At 41.5% G+C, this 21,035-nt stretch overlaps 1 protein-coding gene across 1 annotated transcript in view; it reads left to right on the top strand.

Annotated features, from left to right (window-relative positions):
* Window positions 1–21,035, top strand: part of otc (ornithine transcarbamylase) — a 75,346-nt gene that overhangs the window by 4,848 nt on the left and 49,463 nt on the right. The window contains exons 2-3 of the mRNA XM_043700831.2: window positions 1,758–1,896; window positions 2,743–2,824. Of these exons, the coding sequence (XP_043556766.2) occupies window positions 1,758–1,896; window positions 2,743–2,824 (221 nt within the window). The remainder of the gene's footprint in view (window positions 1–1,757; window positions 1,897–2,742; window positions 2,825–21,035) is intronic.

Raw genomic sequence — 21,035 nt, 5'->3', positions numbered from 1 at the left:
AGGTGAGAGACCCTGTGTTGCCTCATCGGGGAGTGCCGTGCTGGTCTAATGTACCATTTAAGCATTTGTGGCCACCACTGGGCCTTTCTAGAGGTCTAGGACTGTGAAGGTGCAAAATCTCTCCTTATGAGAGCTGCTGAGCAATTGAAGGCTGAACGCTCTTTTCAAACTGGAAGGACAGCCACCAAAGTCTCAAGGTCACAAAGGGGCCTAAGTAACATCAAGACAGATTTTGTAAAGTAGGGCGAACGGTGTAGGGGATCTGGTAGAAAGAGCATGGGGATAACTTTGTACGGGGACATCCTGTTTCTGAAGTCATGTCCTTTTGATCAGGTAGTGAATGTCTTTGAACATGACAGCCCATGGCCCCCCTCTTTGAGAGACCACAAGCAAGCCAGACAGTCATAGAAATGTACAGCACAGAAACAGACCCTTCGGTCCAACTCATCCATGCCGACCTGATATCCCAACCAAATCTAATCCAGTCCTACCAGTTAGACAGGCCACTTACAAGGATCTTCAGACCCATCCACCACTGACTTGACACCAGCAGTGGTGGAATGAGGCCCATGAGTAAGCATTATTTGGCCACTCGAGTTTCAGCTGACAGCCAGGCTGAGAAGTCCAAACACTGGCCTTCCTGCCTTTGGCTTAATTCTGGTGAAGGTGGAATAGCAGAGGAATTCAGATACTATTGTTCCTAATTTAATGGTCTTCCTTATTACAAACATACCACAAGAGAGGAATAAAACTTAACCTTATGTATGAGGAAAAGTAGCTGGTGTCATGTGACTGAGGGGTGTACAAAAGTACATTTGTAGCTTAGACATTACCTGATTGTCATTATCAGAAAATATTTTTTCAACGCCATGTAATTAGTTAGGATGGACCTTTTTAGGTACTTTAGGAACCAATCACACTGTATTTGAATACTGGTCAAAACTTTTTCAAATCACTTTTAATTAAAAGAGCTCAAGCATTCAAAGAAATATTTAATACGCCCATAATGAAGTGACATTTTAAGACTTAGTAAATCTTTAATCTAATCTTAAAACTGAGCTTGAAATTATCAATCAGTTTGGTTAACCATACTGCAGACGTTTATGTGCCTCTGATTTTTACTACACCAATTCTCAATAAGTATTTATTCTGGTTCTATTTTGTGACAGCAGTAATGACAGTAGTAACAATGTGAATAGGGGACAAATTTGAGATGAAAATGCCAGAAGTATATTGTTCCGTTGAATTCAAATGACAGTGTGCAAAATTATGAGGGGCCTAGATGCAGTAGTTTGAAACTTCAATTATCAGAGAGGTCAATAACGGGAGGCATAGATTTAAAGTATTTGGTAGAAAGATCAGAGAGAAGTTGAGGAGAAATTCTTTGTGCTTAGAGGGTAATGTGAATCTGGAGCTCACTGCCTGAAGCTTTCTTCATGCTTGACAAATACTTAAATATGCACTTGAGGTTTTTCAATCTATGTGGATAAAGACCAAGATTTGGAAAATGGAATTAGACTTTGTGTTCTCCATGCCAGTTGAAAATGAGTCAAATAGCCCCCTCATGTGTCATCAGTCTTTTTTGTGCCAACCTGACCATTTTACCAATTCAAGCCACTTGCTGTTTCTTGTGTATTTTTATGTGAGACTTTGAAACAGTGCTCTTCCCACTAAAATTTGAAGCAAAAACAGCATTTGTCTTAATATATTGAATTTAACATAAAATTATATTTTAATATTGGGGGTTCTGGTTGCAGATGTGGACAAGTTATGCTGAGTGCTACTAATCTAAAAGGACGTCACCTGTTAACACTCAAGGATTTTAATGGTGAAGAAATAAAGCAACTGTTGTGGACATCAGCTGATCTGAAAATGAGAATTAAAGACAAAGGCGAGGTAATGGGAGTATCATAACGTCAGTGATACTAGAAATTTAATTTCTTTGTATTGATTCGCAGATGTCTTCTATTCATTTTGAGAGATTGCCCTCCTCTTCTCAGAAGGCTGTGGTACAACATTTAACATCGGAGGTCTTCTTCCACACTTAATCTGGACTGAGTTGGGTTCTGTTCTGTGGAAAGAAAGCAGAGTTAACATTTTGGGTCCAGTGACCCTTCAGAACTGATTATAGCTGGGATAAGATTGGTATATGCTAAAGAAGGAGTAGGGGAAGGAGTAAACAATAGGTGGCAATGGAACCCAGAGCCTGAGAGAATGTATAAGGACTGCTAGTGGCTGACAATGGATAGTTTGTGGTAGCAGTCCATATGCTGAGAAGGTATGGGGGTTGGGTAAGGACATGGGAGAAGGTGCTAAGCTTGCCCTATCTCTCGGGCTTCCATCTCTACCTATCGTTGACTACCGTGCTTTAGGAAAATGAAATCATGTTCCGCTGCCCCCTCCAGTAAAACTCAGATGTCAAAACTCCAAAACATTAGTTAAATCTGAATTGAATTAACTTTAATTTAACTGTACTTGGATTTTTTTTGCGAACTTTGGCCACTGCTATTGCTTGTGCCAGGTGAATGCAGTGGTAGACCTAGTTGCAGATAACTCCTGAACCATTGTAAAATTCACGTGAGATTCATCTCTTACTTTCACCCTCACCCAATCCTAGGTGTTTTGAGGGGTTCTTCAGTCCAGTAATTATTAGTGCAGTGTATTTGCAACATTTGTTTGATGTTACTGTTGTAAAACTCCCTCCTAATCTTAGCTCCTGTTCTATTTTGTGGATTACAACAGGCACTCCCTTTACTTCAAGGGAAATCTATTGCCATGATTTTTGAAAAAAGAAGCACTAGAACAAGAATTTCTACAGAAACAGGTAAGAGCGCATTCTCCAACCGATGAAGGAATTTTGTGTATATATTTTACATGCAAAATGGTGATTTTTTTTCTCAGTTAAAGAGAAATGGGCATTAGATTTTGTTAGAAAAGGCTAGAGTATAAAAAGTAAAGAAGGTTTACTGAGTTATATAGAGGCTATAACTGGAGTACTGTGTGCAGTTTTGGTCTCCTTACCAGGAAAAGGATCTCCTTGCTGGAGGGTGTACAACAAATGTTTACTAGACTGGCTCCAGGATGAAGAGATTTTCATGTGAAAAGACACTGAGTCAATTAGGATTAGATTTGTCTGACCTTTTTAGAAAAAATGATGATCTAATTGAAAAACATCATTTTTTTAATGGTCTTGACAGGGTAGATGCTGAGAAAATAGTACTTTTGGCTGGAGAATTCAGACCACATGCCTGCAATCTCCGAAAAAGGAGTGAGATGCTAAGTTTCATCCCTCAGAAGTTTGTGAATCTTTTTGGAATTGCATGCCCCAGACAGTGACGGGCATTTTGTCACTGTGTACGTTCAAGAGAGAGTTTGATCAATTTTTGGGTATTAATGGGATTTGAGAATTTTGTGAGAAGATGGAGTCAAGGCAGAAGATTGACCATGATCTTGCTTGCAGGACCAAATGGTGCACTCCAGCTGCTATTTCTTACTTTCTTATTTCCTTATAAACGTCACAGTGAGGGTGCAGGGCACCACCAATAGATATAAAGAGTAAGTCACTAAGTGCAATAATTCAAGTAACATTAAAGGTTTTAACATAAATGAAATGGAAATTTGAACCTGAGTAACAAAATTCTAAACAAGCTTGAAGATAGGAGTTACTTACTTTCAATTATTAATAGAGATGAAGTCATATTTGTGAACTATTTGATGTGTTACAACACAATCAATGGACACTGTTGATGTCAGTAAATTTGAAACAAGCAACCAATGGTGCCCTTTTTAAGAAGCATGTCAAACTCATGGAACATATTGCCACAGTCGGCTGTGGTGGCCAAGTCACCATGTGTATTTAACACAGAGATAGGTTCTTGATTAGTAAAGGAATCATGGGTTATGGGAGAAGGCAGGAGAATGATGTTGAGAAACATATGATTTGGAGATGCCGGTGTTGGACTGGGGTGTACAAAGTTAAAAATCACATAACACCAGGTTATAGTCCAACAGGTTTAATTGGAAGCACACTAGCTTTCGGAGTGTCTCTCCTTCATCAGGTGATCACTATCACCACTATCACCTGATGAAGGAGCAACGCTCCGAAAGCTAGTGTGCCTCCAATTAAGAGAAAGTGAGGACTGCTGGAGATCAGAGCTGAAAAATGTGTTGCTGGAAAAGCGCAGCAAGTCAGGCAGCATCCAAGGAGCAGGAGAATCGACGTTTCGGGCATAAGCCTGAAGAAGGACTTATGCCTGAAACGTCGATTCTCCTGCTCCTTGGATGCTGCCTGACCTGCTGCGCTTTTCCAACAAAACATTTTTCAGCTGCTTCCAGTTAAGCCTGTTGGACTATAACCTGGTGTTGTGTGATTTTTAACAAGAAACATATCAGCCATGATTGAATGGTGGAGCAGACAAAGTGGGTCAAATGGCCTAATCCTGCTCCTATATCGTATGGTCTATGGTCAAACAGACACAGGCATTGCAGACCTATTATCAGAAGTTCTGAGAAAAGGTATTCTTTAATATTAAAGCACAACAGACTCAATGAAACCTAGCAATAAGTCAGTAATGTATTTAACAATGGGAATGTAATCATTTGAGAAGTTATATCAACATTGGGTCAGTAGCTGAGTTTTGCAAATGGTAGGATTGCTACTGTGTTTAGATAATATCTAACTAGCCAGGATAATTGAAGCTGGAGAGGCATCTTAGAGATGACAAAAGAGTTGGAAAAACAGTGTAAATGGGAAAATTACTGACCAGTAATGATAATTACAAATGTGTATAGTTTGCATCACTGCAATCTCCTTATTAATGATACACACCTACCTCCTTGCAAAGCCCCCTGCATTAGTTGTATTGTCATTTTGCTTTGTTATTTGTTTAGTTCCACAGGAGGTTCTTCTGACAACTTGTAATTTGTTTTCTACATCAATTTAAGAAATCTGAGAAAAGTAGAATCTGCGCACATTTGTTACACTAATCCTGAGCTGCTTTTTTCTAAAATTTCAGGCTTCTGAAGCCCTAACATAGATAGTCCCAAAATTAAAGAGCTTTAATCATCACATCAAGGCAGTTCCCAGAATGTAATTATCTTGTTACTGATTCCGAACATCAAAACATTGCAACATTATTTGTCTATTTCACAAAGGTGACTGACTCTCTGGACAAACAATTAAATCATTTACTTTCTTATCATTTAGTGAGTCAACAAAACAATGACAAACACATGTAGGAAAGTAAATGTAAAAATACCACTCAAAAATTGCACTCAAACTGTGTGTGCACTTAAAATTATTGTCTTTTTAGATTAACTGAAGTAAAACATTCTTAAAGTATTTCAACTATCATGCAAAAGTCTTGCATCTTGTCACCAACTTGATGTGCTATAACTGAAAGTTCACAGTCTATTCAATAGGTATCCATGGAAAGTTACAGAAAAAGTCAAACTTCCAAGTGAAAAGAAAGAAATTTTATTCATAGTGAGTGTTTCATAGCTTCTGAATGCCTTTACATTTGTTAAATTGATTTTGGAGAATAGTTAATAGGTAAGAAATGAATAATCATCGGAGATTTTAACCTTGCAGTAAACTGAATCAGGCAAAAATGTGCTAAAAGGCAGAAATGCTGTGAGCACCTGCATAGGCACTAAGTGAGTAAGCATTAAGATCCAAAACTATGGTAAAACCACTCAATGTCAATGGGTGGTGGTTAAATTATCTCTCATTAGAGATGGTCATTGCCTGACATTTGTGAAGAGTGAATGTTACTTGCCACTCAGCCCAAGCCTGAATATTGTCCAGGTTTTATTGCATTTAAACGTGGACTGCTTCAGTATCACAAATGGTGTTAAACATTGTGCAATAATCAGCAAAATTCCTATTTCTGACCTTATGATGGAGGGAAGCACATTGATGAAGCAGCTGAAGATGGTTGGGCGCTGGATCTAGGATACTACCCTGAGGAACTCCTACAAAAATGTCCTGGAGCTGAGATGACAGACCTCCATCAACCTCACCATCTTCCTGTGTCCCAGGTATGACTCCAACCAGGGCAGAGTTTGCATCCTGATACCTATTGATTCCAGTTTGATGATGACTCCTTATTCCCATACTTGGTTGAATACAGTCTTCGTATCAAGAGCTGTCACTCTCGCCTCACTTCTGGAATTCAACTCTTTTGTCCATGTTTGAACCAATGAGGTCAGGAGTTGAGTGGCCCTGGTGGAACCCAAACTGGGCATCACTGAGCAGGTTATTGCTGAGCAGGTGCTACTTGACTGCACAGTTCATGACACCTTCATCACTTTACTGATGATCAATAATGGACTGATAGGGCAGTAATTGGCTGGGTTGGAGTTGTCCTGCTTTTTATGTGTAGGACATACTTGGGCAATTTTCTACACTGTTTGGTAGATTCCAGTATTGTAACTTTACTGAATGAGCTTGTCTAGGGGAGCTGCAAGTTCTGGAGCGTAAGTCTTTAGTACTATTGCTGGAATGTTGCCAGGACCCATAGCATTTGCAGTATCCAATGCCTTCAACTGCTTCTTGATATTATATGGGGCAAATCGAATTGGTTGAAGACCGGTATCTATAATGTTGGGGACCATTGGAGGATGCCATGATGGATCATCCACTCAGCACATCTAGCTGATGATTGGTCCAGACTTATCTTTTGCACTGATGTGTTAGCCTCTTCCATCCATTGAGGATAGAGGTATTTGTAGGGTCTGCTCCACCAGTAAGTTGTTTAATTGCCCAGCACCATTCATGACTGAATGTGGCAGGACTGCACAGCTTAGATCTGATCTGTTTAGTTGGGATGGCTTTGATTTGTCTGTCACTTGCTGTTTATGCTGTTTGGCGTGCAAGTAGTCCTAGGAGTCGAGAGTGTGTTCCTGGAAAAACACAGCAGGTCAGGGAGCATCCGAGGAGCAGGAGAATTGACATTTCGGGCCAGAGCCCTTCATCAGGAATGAGGCTGGGAGCCTCGGGATTGGAGAAATAAATGGGAGGGACTGGGGAGAAGATAGCTAAGAGTGGGGGTAATGGTGGATGGAGGTGGGGGTAATGGTGATAGGTTGGAGAGGAGGGTGGAGCAGATAGGAAGATTGACAGGTAGGACTGGTCATGAGGATGGTGCTGAGCTTGAAGTTTGGAACTGGGTTAAGGTGGGGGGGGGAGGGGAAATGAGGAAACTGGTGAAGTCCACATTGATGCCCTCGGGTTGAAAGGTCCCGAGGCAGAAAATAAGGCATTCTTCTTCCAGGTGTTGGGTGGTGAGGGAATAGCAATGGAGGAGGCCTAGGACCTGCATGTCCTCGGCAGAGTGGGAGGTGGGGTTGATTGGTGCGGGTGTCCTGGAGATGTGCTCTAAAGCACTCTGCAACAAGGCGTCCAGTCTCCCCAAGGTAGAGGAAACGCATCGGGAGCAACGGATACAATAAATGAAATTTGTGGAAGTGCAGGTGAAACTTTGATGGATGTAGAAGGCTCCTCTGGGGCCTTGCTGGAGGTGAGGGGGTAGGCGTGGTTGCAGGTTTTGCAATTCCTGCGGTGACAGGGGAAGGTGCCAGGAGGGGAGGGTGGGTTGTTAGGAGCAGTGGACCTGACCAGGTAGTCACAGAGGGAACGGTCTTTGTGGAAAGTGGATAGAGGTGAGGAGGGAAATATATCTCTGGTGGTGGGGTCCATTTGTAAGTGGCAGAAATGTCGGTGGATGATGTGATTTACGTGGAGGTTGGGGGGGGGGGTGGAAGGTGAGAACCAGGGGGGTTCCGTCCTTGTTGCGGTTGGAGGGGTAGGGTTTGAGGGCGGAGGTGCAGGACATGGATAAGATATGTTGGAGGGCATCTTCAACCACATGGGAGGGGACATTTTGATCTTTAAAGAAGGAGGCCACCTGGTGTGTTCTGTGGTGGAACTGGTCCTCCTGGGAGCAGATGTGGTGGAGGCAGAGGAATTGGGAATATGGAATAGCATTTTTGCAAGAGGTAGGGTGGGAGGAGGTGTAATCCAGGTAGTTGTGGGAGTTGGTGGGTTTGTAGAAAATGTCAGTGTTGAGTCACTCCTCATGGATGGAGATGGAGAGGTCTAGGAAGGGGAGGGATTTGTCAGAGATGGTTTGGTGACTTCACCAGGTTGACACCTCATTTTCAGGTATGACTGGTGCTGCTCCTCGCATGCCCTCCTGCACTCTCTATTGAACCATGGTTGATCCCCTGGCTCAATGGTAATGGTTGAGTGAGGGATATGCCAGGCCTTGAGGTTGCAAATTGTGCTGCAGTACAATCCTGCCTTTGATGGCCTAGAGTGCCTCATGAATGCCCAATCTTGAGTTTCTAGATCTATTTGAACTCTGTCCCATGTAGCACAGAGATAGTGCCACAGAACATGACAGAGATGTGAAGGCAGGACTTCTCAATGATGGTGCAGTGGTCTCTCTTACTGATACTGTCATGGACAGATGCATCTGCAACTGGCAGATTGCTGAGGATGAAGTCAAGTATATTTCTCCCTCATGTTGGTTCCCTCTCCCCCTGTTGCGGACCCAGTCTTATGCCTTTGCCACCCTCATTGCTTCCTCCAAATGTTGTCCAATATGGAGGAGTACTAATTCATCAGCTGAGGGAGGATGGTGTGTGGTAGGTTCGATGAAGTAACTAAGTGTTACTAAGGAAGGATGTACTGGCCCTGGAGTGGGTCTGGAGGATATTCACGAGAATGATAGCAGGAATGAAAGGCTTAACATATCCAAGATAGAAATTGGGAAAAAGATTATGACTTTATGGGCTGCTCCTTTCATGAGATATTTTCAGTGTTGGAGCTGATTTCCTGAAATTCTAGGAATGAGTAATTACGGTTTTATAAGCTGTTGCATTGTTTGGGAAGTTTTGGGAACCAAACAGATCAAAACAACAGCAATTTAAAAAGGAGAATGACAGACAAAGGGCAGTGACCACATGGGAAGTGATTCAAATGGACAAAGAAATCTACCCTGCTATCTGATTCAGCTGTAACCTGCACAGCTGCTGTCTTTGCTGTTTGGTTTCAAGTATCTCTGGACATCAGAGGGTTTGTTCTAAGAAAAATAAACAAACTTCAAAATTCACAGCTGACCTTGGAGAAACCTGGACGCTCAAACCAGCAGAGCAGCTAAATGGCTTTTTAAAATATAACCTTGCTGTTTTTCTTTTGTAAATTGAGAATAGTGAGTAGAGTGTGTTCTTTTCTGATTATATGTTTTTATTGAGATCTGTCTCTTGATTAAACTTTAAAAGTATAAAAACATAGGTATTCAACTAGCTTGGAGCAGTGCTTTTAGACTGTGCTCTTTTCTGGGTCAGTAAATTGTTAAGGTGCAAAGATGGCCTTTAGTAGAGTGATGTGCTCTTCCTGTCGGATGTCAGAGATTAGGGAGAGTTTCCATGTTACTATGATGTCTGCAGAACGTGTGTTTGGTTGCGAATCCCACTGGATCGCATGGATCGGTTGGAGTGAAGTTAGAGGCAATGAGGAACTTAGTGGAGCTAGGTGTCAAAGAATCATAGAGATGTACAGCATGGAAACAGACCCTTCGATCTAACCCGTCCATGCTGACCAGATATCCCAACCCAATCTCGTCTCCTAGCCCATTTCCCTCCAAACCCTTTCTATTCATACATCCATCCAAATGCCTTTTAAATCGGAAAGATGTTGTGAAACTTGGAAGGGTACAGAAAAGATTTACAAGGATGTTGCCAGGGTTGGAGGATCTGAGCTAAAGGGAGAGGCTGAACAGACTCGGGCTGTTTTCCCTGAAGCGTCAGAGACTGAGGGGTGACCTTATAGAGGTTTACAAAATTATGAGAGGCATGGATAGGATAAATAGGCAAAGTCTTTTCCCGGGGGTCGGGGAGTCCAGAACTAGAGGGCATAGGTTTAGGGTGAGAGGGGAAAGATATAAAAGAGACCTAAGGGGCAACTTTTTCACGCAGAGGGTGGTACGTGTATAGAATGAGCGGCCAGAGGATGTGGTGGAGGCTGGTACAATTGCAACATTTGGATGGGTATATGAATAGGAAGGGTTTGGAGGGATATGGGCCGGGTGCTGGCAGGTGGGACTAGATTGGGTTGGGATATCTGGTCGGCATATACAGGTTGGACTGAAGGGTCTGTTTCCTTGCTGTCCATCTCTATGACTCTAAATGTTGCAATTGAACCAGCCTCCACCACTTCCTCTGGCAGCTCATTCTATACACGTACCACCCTCTGCGTGAAAAAGTTGCCCCTTAGGTCTCTTTTATATCTTTCCCCTCTCACCCTAAACCTATGCCCTCTAGTTCTGGACTCCCCCAACCCAGGAAAAAGACTTTGACTATTTATCCTATCCATGCCCCTCATAATTTTGTAAACCTCTATAAGGTCACCCCTCGGCCACCAATGCTCCAGGGAAAACAACCCCAGCGTGTTCAGCCTCTTCCTGTAGCTCAGATCCTCCAACCCTGGCAACATCCTTGTAAATCTTTTCTAAACCCTTTCAAGTTTCTCAACACCTTTTCGATAGGAAGGAGATAAGAATTGCACGCAATATTCCAACTGTGGCCTAATCAATGTCCTGTACAGCTGCAACGTGACCTCCCAACTCCTGTACTCAATACTCTGACCAATAAAGGAAAGCATACCAAACGCCTTCTTCACTATCCTATCTACCTGCAACTCCACTTTCAAGGAGCTATGAACCTGCACTCCATGGTCTCTTTGTTCAGCAACACTCCCTAGGACCTTACCATTAAGTGTATGTCCTGCTAAGATTTGCTTTCCCAAAATGCAGCACCTCGCATTTATCTGAATTAAACTCCATCTGCCACTTCTCAGCCCATTGGCCCATCTGATCAAGATCCTGTTGTAATCTGAGGTAACCCTCTTCGCTGTTCACTACACTCCAATTTTGGTGTCATCTGCAAATTTACTAACTGTACTTCATATGCTCGCATCCAAATCATTTATGTAAATGACAAAAAGTAGAGGACCCAGCACCAATCCTTGTGGCACTCCACTGGTCACAGGCCACGAGTCTGAAAATGAACCCTCTACCACCACCCTCTGTCTTCTACCTTTCAGCCAGTTCTGTATCCAAATGGCTAGTTCTCCCTGTATTCCGTGAGATCTAACCTTGCTAATCAGTCTCCCATGGGGAACCTTGTCAAATGCCTTACTGAAGTTCATATAGATCACATCTACTGCTCTGCCCTCGTCAATCCTAATTGTTACTTCTTCAAAAAACTCAATCAAGTTTGTGAGACATGATTTCCCACCCACAAAGCCATGTTGACTGTTCCTAATCAGTCCTTGCCTTTCCAAATACATGTACATCCTGTCCCTCAGGATTCCCTCCAACAACTTGTCCACCACTGAGGTCAGGCTCACCGGTCTATAGTTCCCTGGCTTGTCTTTACCGCCCTTCTTAAACAGGGCACCACGTTTGCCAACCTCCAGTCTTCCGGCACCTCACCTGTGACTATCGATGAGACAAATATCTCAGCAAGAGGCCCAGCAATCATGTCTCTAGCTTCCCACAGAGTTCTCGGGTACACCTGATCAGGTCCTGGGGATTTATTCACCTTTATGTGTTGGTGTGATGGATGGCAGGTGCATGGAGGGAGATAAACCAAAGATACAGACAAGTTGATGAGTGACCTCCAGGAAAGGTAGGAGAGGGAGGCAGGTGGTATAGAAGTCTCCTGTGGCTATCCGCATCTCAAACAAGTATGCTGTTTTGGTAAATGTAGCGGGTGATGGACTCTTAGTGGAATGTAGCATTGAATGGCTCATGCCCGAAACGTCGATTCTCCTGCTCCTTGGATGCTGCCTGGCCTGCTGCGCTTTTCCAGCAACACATTTTCAGCTCTGTAGCATTGACAGCCAGGTTTCTGGTACCAAGGCTAGCTTTAATGTAACAAGGAGTACACCAGGTTCCAAGCGATCGATTGTGATAGGGGACTCTCGAATTAGAGGCACAATCTGACGTTTCTGTGACTGACAGCGAGATGTCAGAATGGTGTACTGCCACCCTGGTGCCAAGATCAAACTGGCAGGGAGATTTGCTGGTGCTGCTCGGGAGGATTTAAACTAGTACAGTGGGGGTGTGGGGGAGCAACGGATAGAGTAAACAGTCAAGGTCTTTTCCCCAGAGTGGAGGAGTCCAAAACTGGAGGGCATAGGTTTAAGGTGAGAGGGGAAAGATTTAAAATGGATTTAAGGGGCAACGTTTTCACGCAGAGGGTGGTGCATGTATGGAATGAGATAACCGAGGAAGTGGTGGAGGCTGGTACAATTACACCATTTAAAAGGCCTCTGGATGGGTATATCAATAGGAAGAGCTTCAAGGTATGTGGGTCAAATGTTGGCAAGTGGGACAAGGTTACTTTAAGATATTTGGTCAGCATGAATTAATTGGATGGAAGGGTCTGCTTCCATGTTGTATATCTCTGTGACTCTATGAGAAATGTTTGAGGCCTCTGAGTCTATACTCAGTTGTGTTTAGAAGAATGAGGGGGAATCTAATTGAACCTTACAGTATACTGAATGGCCTAGACAATGGATGTTGGGAAGATGTTTCCATGAGCAGGAGAGACTAGGACCTGAGGGCACAGCCTTAAAGGAAAGACCCTTTAGAACGGGCATGAGGAGAAACTTCTTCAGCCAGAGAGTGGTGATTTTATGGAATTCACTGCCACACAAGGTCTGTGGATGCCAGGTCATTGAGTATATTTAAAACAGAGGTAAATAGGTAGATTCTTGATTGTCAAGGGCATCCAAGGTTTATGGGAAGAAGCGTGGAGAATGGGGTTGAGAAACTTATCAGACATGATTGAATGGCAGAGCAACTTGATGGGCTGAATGGCATAACTTCTGTTCCTGTGTTTTATGGTTGTTGACATAAAGCTATGAGGAGGGCACAAAGGCCAGACAGCCAAGAGGGCTAAGGCTAGTCATAGAGGGCAACTTGAAACGTTGATTGTTTTTCCAAATGAAGGTAAAATCCTTTTGGAAAGATACACTGTGTAAGAAGGAAAAACATAGATAGCAACTAGTCTTTGTGGGAATTAAGAAGACAAGATTTGCAAAACAGAGGAAGTAAGAAATGTTTCTGCTTTTTCAAACAAGTGTTCCTGGAACTTAGAGCATGTATGGAGAAGATAAAAAAAAGGTTGACAGAAAGAAATTGGCAAGTTAAGAATCAGGGATAAACCTATTCTTGCAGAAACGTTTTTTTTCAAATCAGCAGCAATGTAGGAGGCCAACTTAATTTTCTAACCAGATACTTTGCTTCATGTAGGAACATGAGCCACTTGATATAACTTCAATAATCTGTTGCCAGGTCAGGAGCAAATTGAAAATAATTTAAAAGTTCAAAGAACCAAGCCAATTAGCAGTGCTATTCACAGATTCCTCTTAATTCAAAATTCCTTTGTTTAATCTGAAATTCTGCAAACAGCATTTCTCATTAAAATTTTAGAAATCACTAGTTAATGTCAAATCCATCCCATATGGAGAATGCCTAATGACATCTGCTGCTGAATCTTTGAAAGAGCAGTTTATCTTCAGAACTGACAGGTCCTATTTTGCTGTCAAAATAGGAATAAATCACCAAAGAACTTGGAATCAACAAAAACATTTGAACTAAGTGAATTATAAAATAAATTGGCTGTAACTGTTATTGATTTTTTTAAAAAGATTTTATTGGACTTATTGAGTGACAAGCAAGCTGATTTAGTATCTGTTCAAGCACTTCCAATAATACCTTTGGTTGATATTTCACTAACAACTACTCATTATGAAAGCTGAAATTCTATTAATGGGGAACTCTGAGTTCACAATTTGACAACTTGAAATGGTTGATACATAATTGAGGGCATTAAAAGAATTTTGTTTTTGTAATTAACCTCTTGAGGTTTAAAAGCTTTGCTTTCATGAATGGGAGTTTTATTTTCACTATCAAGACTAAATAGTGAGAGCTGTCTTAGATGTTTACTTGATCTTCACATCACTTATGAGGTCTGTCCATCTTGAATAGGGTGCTGCACAAATTAAAATAAAGAACGGGTAATGTTTAGCATGGATAGAAGATTAATTAACAGAAAGCAAAGAGTGGGGATAAATGGGTGTTTTTCAAGTTGGCAATCAGTGGCTAGTGGTGTGCCTCAGGGATCAGTGTTGGGACCTCATTTGTTTAGAATTTACATATAGATGACTTAGAGTTGGGAACTAGATGTAGTATGTTAAAATTCACAGGTGACACTAAAACAAGTGCTAGAGCAAAGTGTGCAAAGGACACTGAAAGTCTGCAGAGGGATATAGATATGTTTAATGAGTGGGAAGGGATCTAGCAGATGGAGTACAATGTTGGTAACTGTGAAGCTATCCATTTTGTTGGAAAAATAGCAAAATGAACTATCATTCAAATGATGAAAACTTGCAGCATGCTGCTGTACAAAGGGACTTGGGTGTTCTTGTGCACAAATCATGAAAAGGTGGTTTGCAGATGCAGCAGGTAATTAAAAAGGAAAATGGATTATTGTCCTTTTTATGAAGTTTAAAAATAGGGAGGTTATGCTGCAGCAGAGTAGGGCACTGAGGAGGCCACACCTGTGTATAGTTTTGGTCTCCTTACTTGATAAAGGATGTACTGGCACTGGAGGGGATTCAGAGGAGGTTCACTAGGTTGATTCTGGAATTGAGATGGTTCGCTTATGTGGAGAGATTGAGTAGGCTGGGACTATACTCAGTGGAACTTAGAAGAATGAAGGGCTGTCTTATAGGAAGATATGAAATTATGAAGGGAATAGGTAAGATAGAAGCAAGAAGTTGTTTTCAATGATGGGTGAAACTAGATCTAGGGGACATAGCCTCAAAATAAGGAAAGCAGATTTAGGACTGAGTTGAAGAAGAACTTCTTCACCCAATCTGTGGAAATCCCTGCCCAGTGAAGCAGTTGAGGCTATCTCATTGAATGTTTTTAAGGCAAAGAAATATTTTTGAACACCAAAATAATTAGGGGCGATGGTGAGTGAGCAGGTAAGTGAGTCCGCAAAAACATCAACCATGATCTTATTGAATGACGGAGCAGGCTCAGTGGGCCAGATGACCTATTCCTGCTCCTATTTCTTACATTCTTATGTTAATAATGAGCGAATGGCCATAGTGTTGACATTGAAAGTATGAGGGGGTCACGAGGGATAATGAGTTGGGAGCTAATAAGGGACATTGGGAGGCAAGGGTTATGAAGTCTGTGGATGGTCGAACCTAAAATCTTCAAAATCACAAGAGAAGTTTTCCTACCATCCTGTATTGGCCTCATCTTCCCTCGTGGCTGCCTATACTCTGGTTCTGGATTCGCTGGGTTAAAAAAAGAAGTCATTATAATTTGAGAGACACTCATGAATAAACAAATGCAGTTTTCAAAGGAAGCTTGATGTTGAGTATGTTTTCAATTTTTATCCTGTTGTGGTCCTGAAGGAACATTCATCTAACAATTTCTATATTTCTGTGGCAAGTTTCACTGAAGAACAGCATCTTGAGGTAGCAATATTGCCCTGATGTTTGTAAACTGTGGTCGTGCCAGTACAAAAAGAGTAGACTGCAACTGTTTCAGTACTCTACATTCATTCTTGCAGTAAAACAAGCCACTGCATCTGTCACAATTAAGGATCTCACACAGACACTAACAGTACTCGCCTGAAGAATGTACAAACCTCTTCCCTGTTTTGACTGCGGACAGATCTGAGTTCTGAATGTATTGTCCTCTTTGATTCCGGAATCCTTTCATTTAGATTGCTGATCGATATGGAAGTTGCAGATACTTATATTGCTGTCGGTGGAGGGCAAGGCCCAAGTAAACAGAAGCAGCAAACAAAGAAAATAAGGGACCAATACACTCACTGGCCAACTAGCATATTAGCATATCTTCCAATTCTAAACAAATGCTGGACAAGTGATTGGCGGCTGAGATTTATCGTGTGTGTGTGTGTGTGTGTTTGTGTGTGTGTGTGAGAAATAATTTGGCAAATGTTGTTAATAAAGAATTTCCAGCTCTTGTTGGGCAAAGTTCTCAGATGCCATGCATCTGAGACCGTGAATTATGCCAGTCAAAGCATCTATCCCAGATGCTGGTTCTGAAATAATGGCTTAGTTGGGTACAAAAGATCTGTTCATACATTTCCAGGGAGGACAGTGTGTGGAAAGTGCTGGAATAGCTTCATTTCTGTGAACCTAACAGATAGGGATGCTGAAATCCAGCTGATATAAGCTGGTCACAGATAACAGGTATTGGCTGTCTGTTTGTCTCAGAGAACCTGACTCACAATCAAAAAATCCAGAATCGAGGGTAAGAACCCTTCAGCTAATGCCAAAAGATTTCAGTGAATTGCTAATCCAAAAAGAGTATAGTTCACTAGTATGTACAACATGACAACCTTTATTTTTCTAAAGTTTTAAAAACGTTAGTTTAAAGTTCACTCCGTCTGTTCTGTTTAGTTACGTATTATGTTGCATTTAGAATTTGGCTTATCTAATGGGAATGCACAACTGTTATGACAAACACATTTGGGGAAAAAGAGTCCTAGAAGCATGCAACATGAAGAGAGGCCCTTGGCACAACTCATCCATGTTGGCCAAGTTTCCTAAACTGAACTAGACCCATTTGTTTGCATTCAACCCATACCCCTCTAAACTTTTCTGTTCATGTACTTGTTCAAATATCTTTTAAATGTTATAATTGTACCCACCTGTACCACGTTCTCTGGCACCTCATTCCATATATGCACCACTCTCTGCAAGAAAATGTTGACCCTCAGATGCCTTTAATTATATCCCCTTTCACCTAAAACCTAAGCCCTCTAGTTTTGGACTCCCATACTCCGGGGAAAAGACCTTGGCTATTCACCTTAACTATACCCCTTATGATTTTATAAACTACCATAAGGTCACCCCTCAGTCTCCTATGCTCCAAGGAAGAAAGTCCCAGCCTACCCAGCCCTCTTCTTATTATTCAAATCTTCCAGTGCTGCTAACATCCTTGTAAATCTTTTTTGCACCCTTTTCAGTTTAATAACATCCTTCCTATAGCAGGGCAACAGAATTATACACAATACTCCAAATGTGGCCTTAACAATATCTTGTACAGCTGTAACATAATGACCCAAATCCTATTCCCGATGCTCTGACCGATGAAAGTAAGCATGCATCTGCAAATTTAGTTAATTCACAGAATTTATAACACTATTATGATTACTAGATAATACTACAATATGAATGGATTTTGAATAATGTTTTGGATGGTAAAGGATACTTTTTTTTCCCTTGTAAATTAATATACTGACATTGAACTCTGACTCTGATACAACATTACATCGCTAACGTAGACCTAAAACCTGTAACAGAACTTTTCTCTGCACTAAATACTTCATGAGAAAATACCTTGCTGGCATTGAACAAGCTGTTCTAACTCAAATGTGCAGTTTATAGAGTGCTCAGGTTTTGTTCATGCATACAGCAATACATCCTTTTATGACTTTAGCATTTTGGCAAACTTAATATTCCTATAGTAATTTGAACTTCATTAAATTTCCTTTCATTGATTGATTTAATAATTAGCATAAAAGAGTTCAAATAACCACAAAGTAGACGATACAATGCTGTTATGGACACAGACAAAAATAAGTTTAGAATGTGAAATCATTGTATTCTAGAGCAACAATATCACACAAGAAAGGAAATCCATATCACTTGACATCAATGTATACTTAATTACAACATAATATACATAAAAATAAATGAGCAATGAAAGAAATGACTATATGTTAAAAGAAAAAATAGAATCTAGAACTAGTGGTGAAATTAGTGAAAACTCGGGTTTTGTTCTGAGACATATTTCCCTGACAGCTGCTCACAGGTGTCTTGCAAGTCTTTAAAATTCTGCAAACATGAACTACTGCCGTTTGGCTGATATTCTTGCCTAGACATAGAAGTTACTGACTGAAATAGAATGGCAACTTTTCTGTTGAGAAACGGAAACAATTATCATATGATGTTTCAATTGTCATCGATTGTCCCTCAATTTGAGGATGCCCTCAAGTTTGTGAGTTTCTGCTGTGGCTCTTCCTGTGACTGAACATGCTGATTCTGAACCCACAGATCTTTAGGTCCAGAGGGTATGGAGTTCCTCAAATTAGTGGGGTTTTCTTGAACACAAAAGTGGTGGTCCTGCTGAGTGTGGTTTCCCAGCCAGGAGAAAGTGAAGGATCTTATTTTTAGAGCAGTTTTGTTTAGCCCCTTCCTTATTGGCATGAGCAAAGGATATCCTAAGGAAGACTGCTGAGTCACAGACACTGTTTTCTAAAGACACTTCTCTCCCAATATGGTTGTCGAATAATATCATGCATCTGTAGTCAGTGTGCAGATTCTTGACTAGTAATTTCAAGGTTCACAGCCCTGTCCTGTCGCCAAACCTTCATTGCCACTGGACTTGGCAAGTGGACACTGGTAGAAGTTTGCACATAACTTTAGAATCATAGAATCCCTACAGCATGGAAGCAGGCCATTCGGCTCATCGAGTCCACCCCGACCCATCAAAGAGCATCCCACCCAGATTCATTCCCCTATCCTATCCCTGTAAATCTGCATATCCCATGGCTAATCCATCTATCTTTCACATCCATGGACACTATGAGCAATTTAGCATGGCCAATCCATTTAACCTGTACATAGAGTCATACAGGTGTCAGCACAGAAACAGGTCCTTTGGTCCAACTCGTACTTGCCAATCAGATATCCTAAATTAATCTATGCATTTGTCAGCATTTGGTCCATATCTCTCTAAACCCTTCCTATTCATGTATCCATCCAAATGCCTTTTAAATGTCGTAATTGTACCAGCCTCCACCACATTCTCTGACAGCTCCTTCCAACAATGCACCACCCTCTTTGTGAAATAGTTTCCCTTTAGGTCCCTTTTAAATCTTTCCCCTCTCACCCTAAACCTCTGCCCTCTTGTTCTGGGCTCCCCCATCCCAGGGAAAAGACTTGTCTATTTATCTTATCCATGCCCCTCATGATTTTTATAAATCTCTATAAGATCACCCTCAGCCTCTGGTGCTCCAAGGAAAACAGCCCCAACCTATTCAGCCTCTCCCTATAGCTCAAACCTTCCAAACCCGGCAACATCCTTGTAAATCTTTTCTGAACCCTTTCAAGTTTCACAACATCCTTCCTATAGGAGGGAGGCCCGAACTGCACACAATATTTCAAAATTGGCCTAAACAATATCCTGTACAGCCGCAACATGACCTCCCAACTACGATACGCAGTGTTCTGGCCAATAAAGGAAAGCATATCAAATGCCTTCTTCACTATCCTATCTATTTGAGACTCCACTTTCAAGGAACTATGAACCTGCACTCCAAGGTCTGTTTGTTCAGCAACCACTCCCCAGGACCTTATCATTAAATGTATAAGTCCTGCCCCAATTTGCCTTTCTAAAATGCAACACCTCACATTTCATCTAAATTAAACTCCATCTGCCACTCCTCAGCCCATTTGATCAAGATCCCCTTATACTCTGAGGTAACCTTCTTCACTGTCCACTACACCTCCAATTTTGGTGTCATCTGCAGACTTACTAACTAAACTTCCTATGTTCACATCCAAATCATTTATATTAATGATGAAAAGCAGTGGACCCAGCACTGATCCTTGTGGCACTTCACTGGTCACAGGCCTCCAGTCTGAAAGGCAACCATACGCTACCACCTTTTGGACTGCAGGAGGAAACTAGAGCACTTAGTGGAAGCCCATGCAGACATTAGGAGAATGTGCGAACTGCACACAGTCATCCAAGGTTGGAATGGAAACTGGCACTGTGAGGCAGCAGTGCTAACCACTGCGCCACCATGAGCTGGGGTTAATTGACTTGATGAATTTCATCCACCTCTTAGTATAGAAAGAAAATCTTGCATTAAATGACATCACAGTCAATAAATTATTTTTGAAATGTCCATGTTTTTATGTTGCTTGATGTTGCAAGGTCCAAGAAGCAAAATAAGATAAATGGCCAACTTTATTTAATGCAGGGACCTTGATGCTCTGTCATTGTCCATAGAGATCTTGATGACACAGTGGTCAGATTTTGGTAATGTATCAAGCCACAATGATTGGGACCACCTTATTGCTGCACCCTTCTTCCGTCTTCATAGACAGTGGGAGACACCGTCCTCTTCACCTTTTTCTTTTACCGAGGTCTTTTTGGGCTACATTTCATCTGGCACCTTGCCAATGACCTTGTCATTATGGACAGTGACACCAAGTGCAAGGAGTGCTGATGGCATTGTTGAGGGCATCCTAGGAGCACACAAGTTTTTCCTTTATATCATGGACATGAATCTGTGGAGAAGTGTGTTGTTCCAATCTGCTATAAAAAGGTGAAACAATAATTACAAATTATTTGGGATGACCTAAAACTGTTGTTCCTGATACTAAGTTCAAAGATATCCCTCCTGAACTATGAAGGAATTAGTGGGAAATGTATTCATGGCTTGCAAGGTACAATCTCATAAAGTTTTGGTGGCAGTAGGAACCTTGCATCACTTGTATGTTCTGCACAGGAGGGGTGAAGTTTACAAAACAGTGCCAAATGGAGTTGATTTGATCAGGGATGTTAGCAGAAATGGAGCACACTGTAGTAAAATAAAAGGTTAAATTGAAAATCAAAATAAAGATAATTCTGTAGGAAATATAACAACTCTGTGCATGAGATTGGAATCAATTGCCACGATTGAATAATGGAGCAGACTCGATGAGCTGAATGGCCAAATTCAGATTTGATATTCTGTGGTCCCATCTCATCTGAGTTCATCCTCTAGATGTTGAACTTGATTCAAACTTTTCTGATGGTGTATCAATTAGCATAGATGCAGAAACTTGTTTAGAATGAGCACTGACACTGTACCAGTAATGACTAAATAGAAACGACAGCAAGAGAAGTTGATGAAAT

The sequence above is a fragment of the Chiloscyllium plagiosum genome, unplaced genomic scaffold (genome assembly GCF_037043375.1).
Source record: "Chiloscyllium plagiosum isolate Xiang-an unplaced genomic scaffold, Cpla_swu_hap1 HiC_scaffold_12, whole genome shotgun sequence".
Taxonomy (NCBI): domain Eukaryota; kingdom Metazoa; phylum Chordata; class Chondrichthyes; order Orectolobiformes; family Hemiscylliidae; genus Chiloscyllium; species Chiloscyllium plagiosum.
This window is presented reverse-complemented; position numbering and strand designations above follow the sequence as displayed.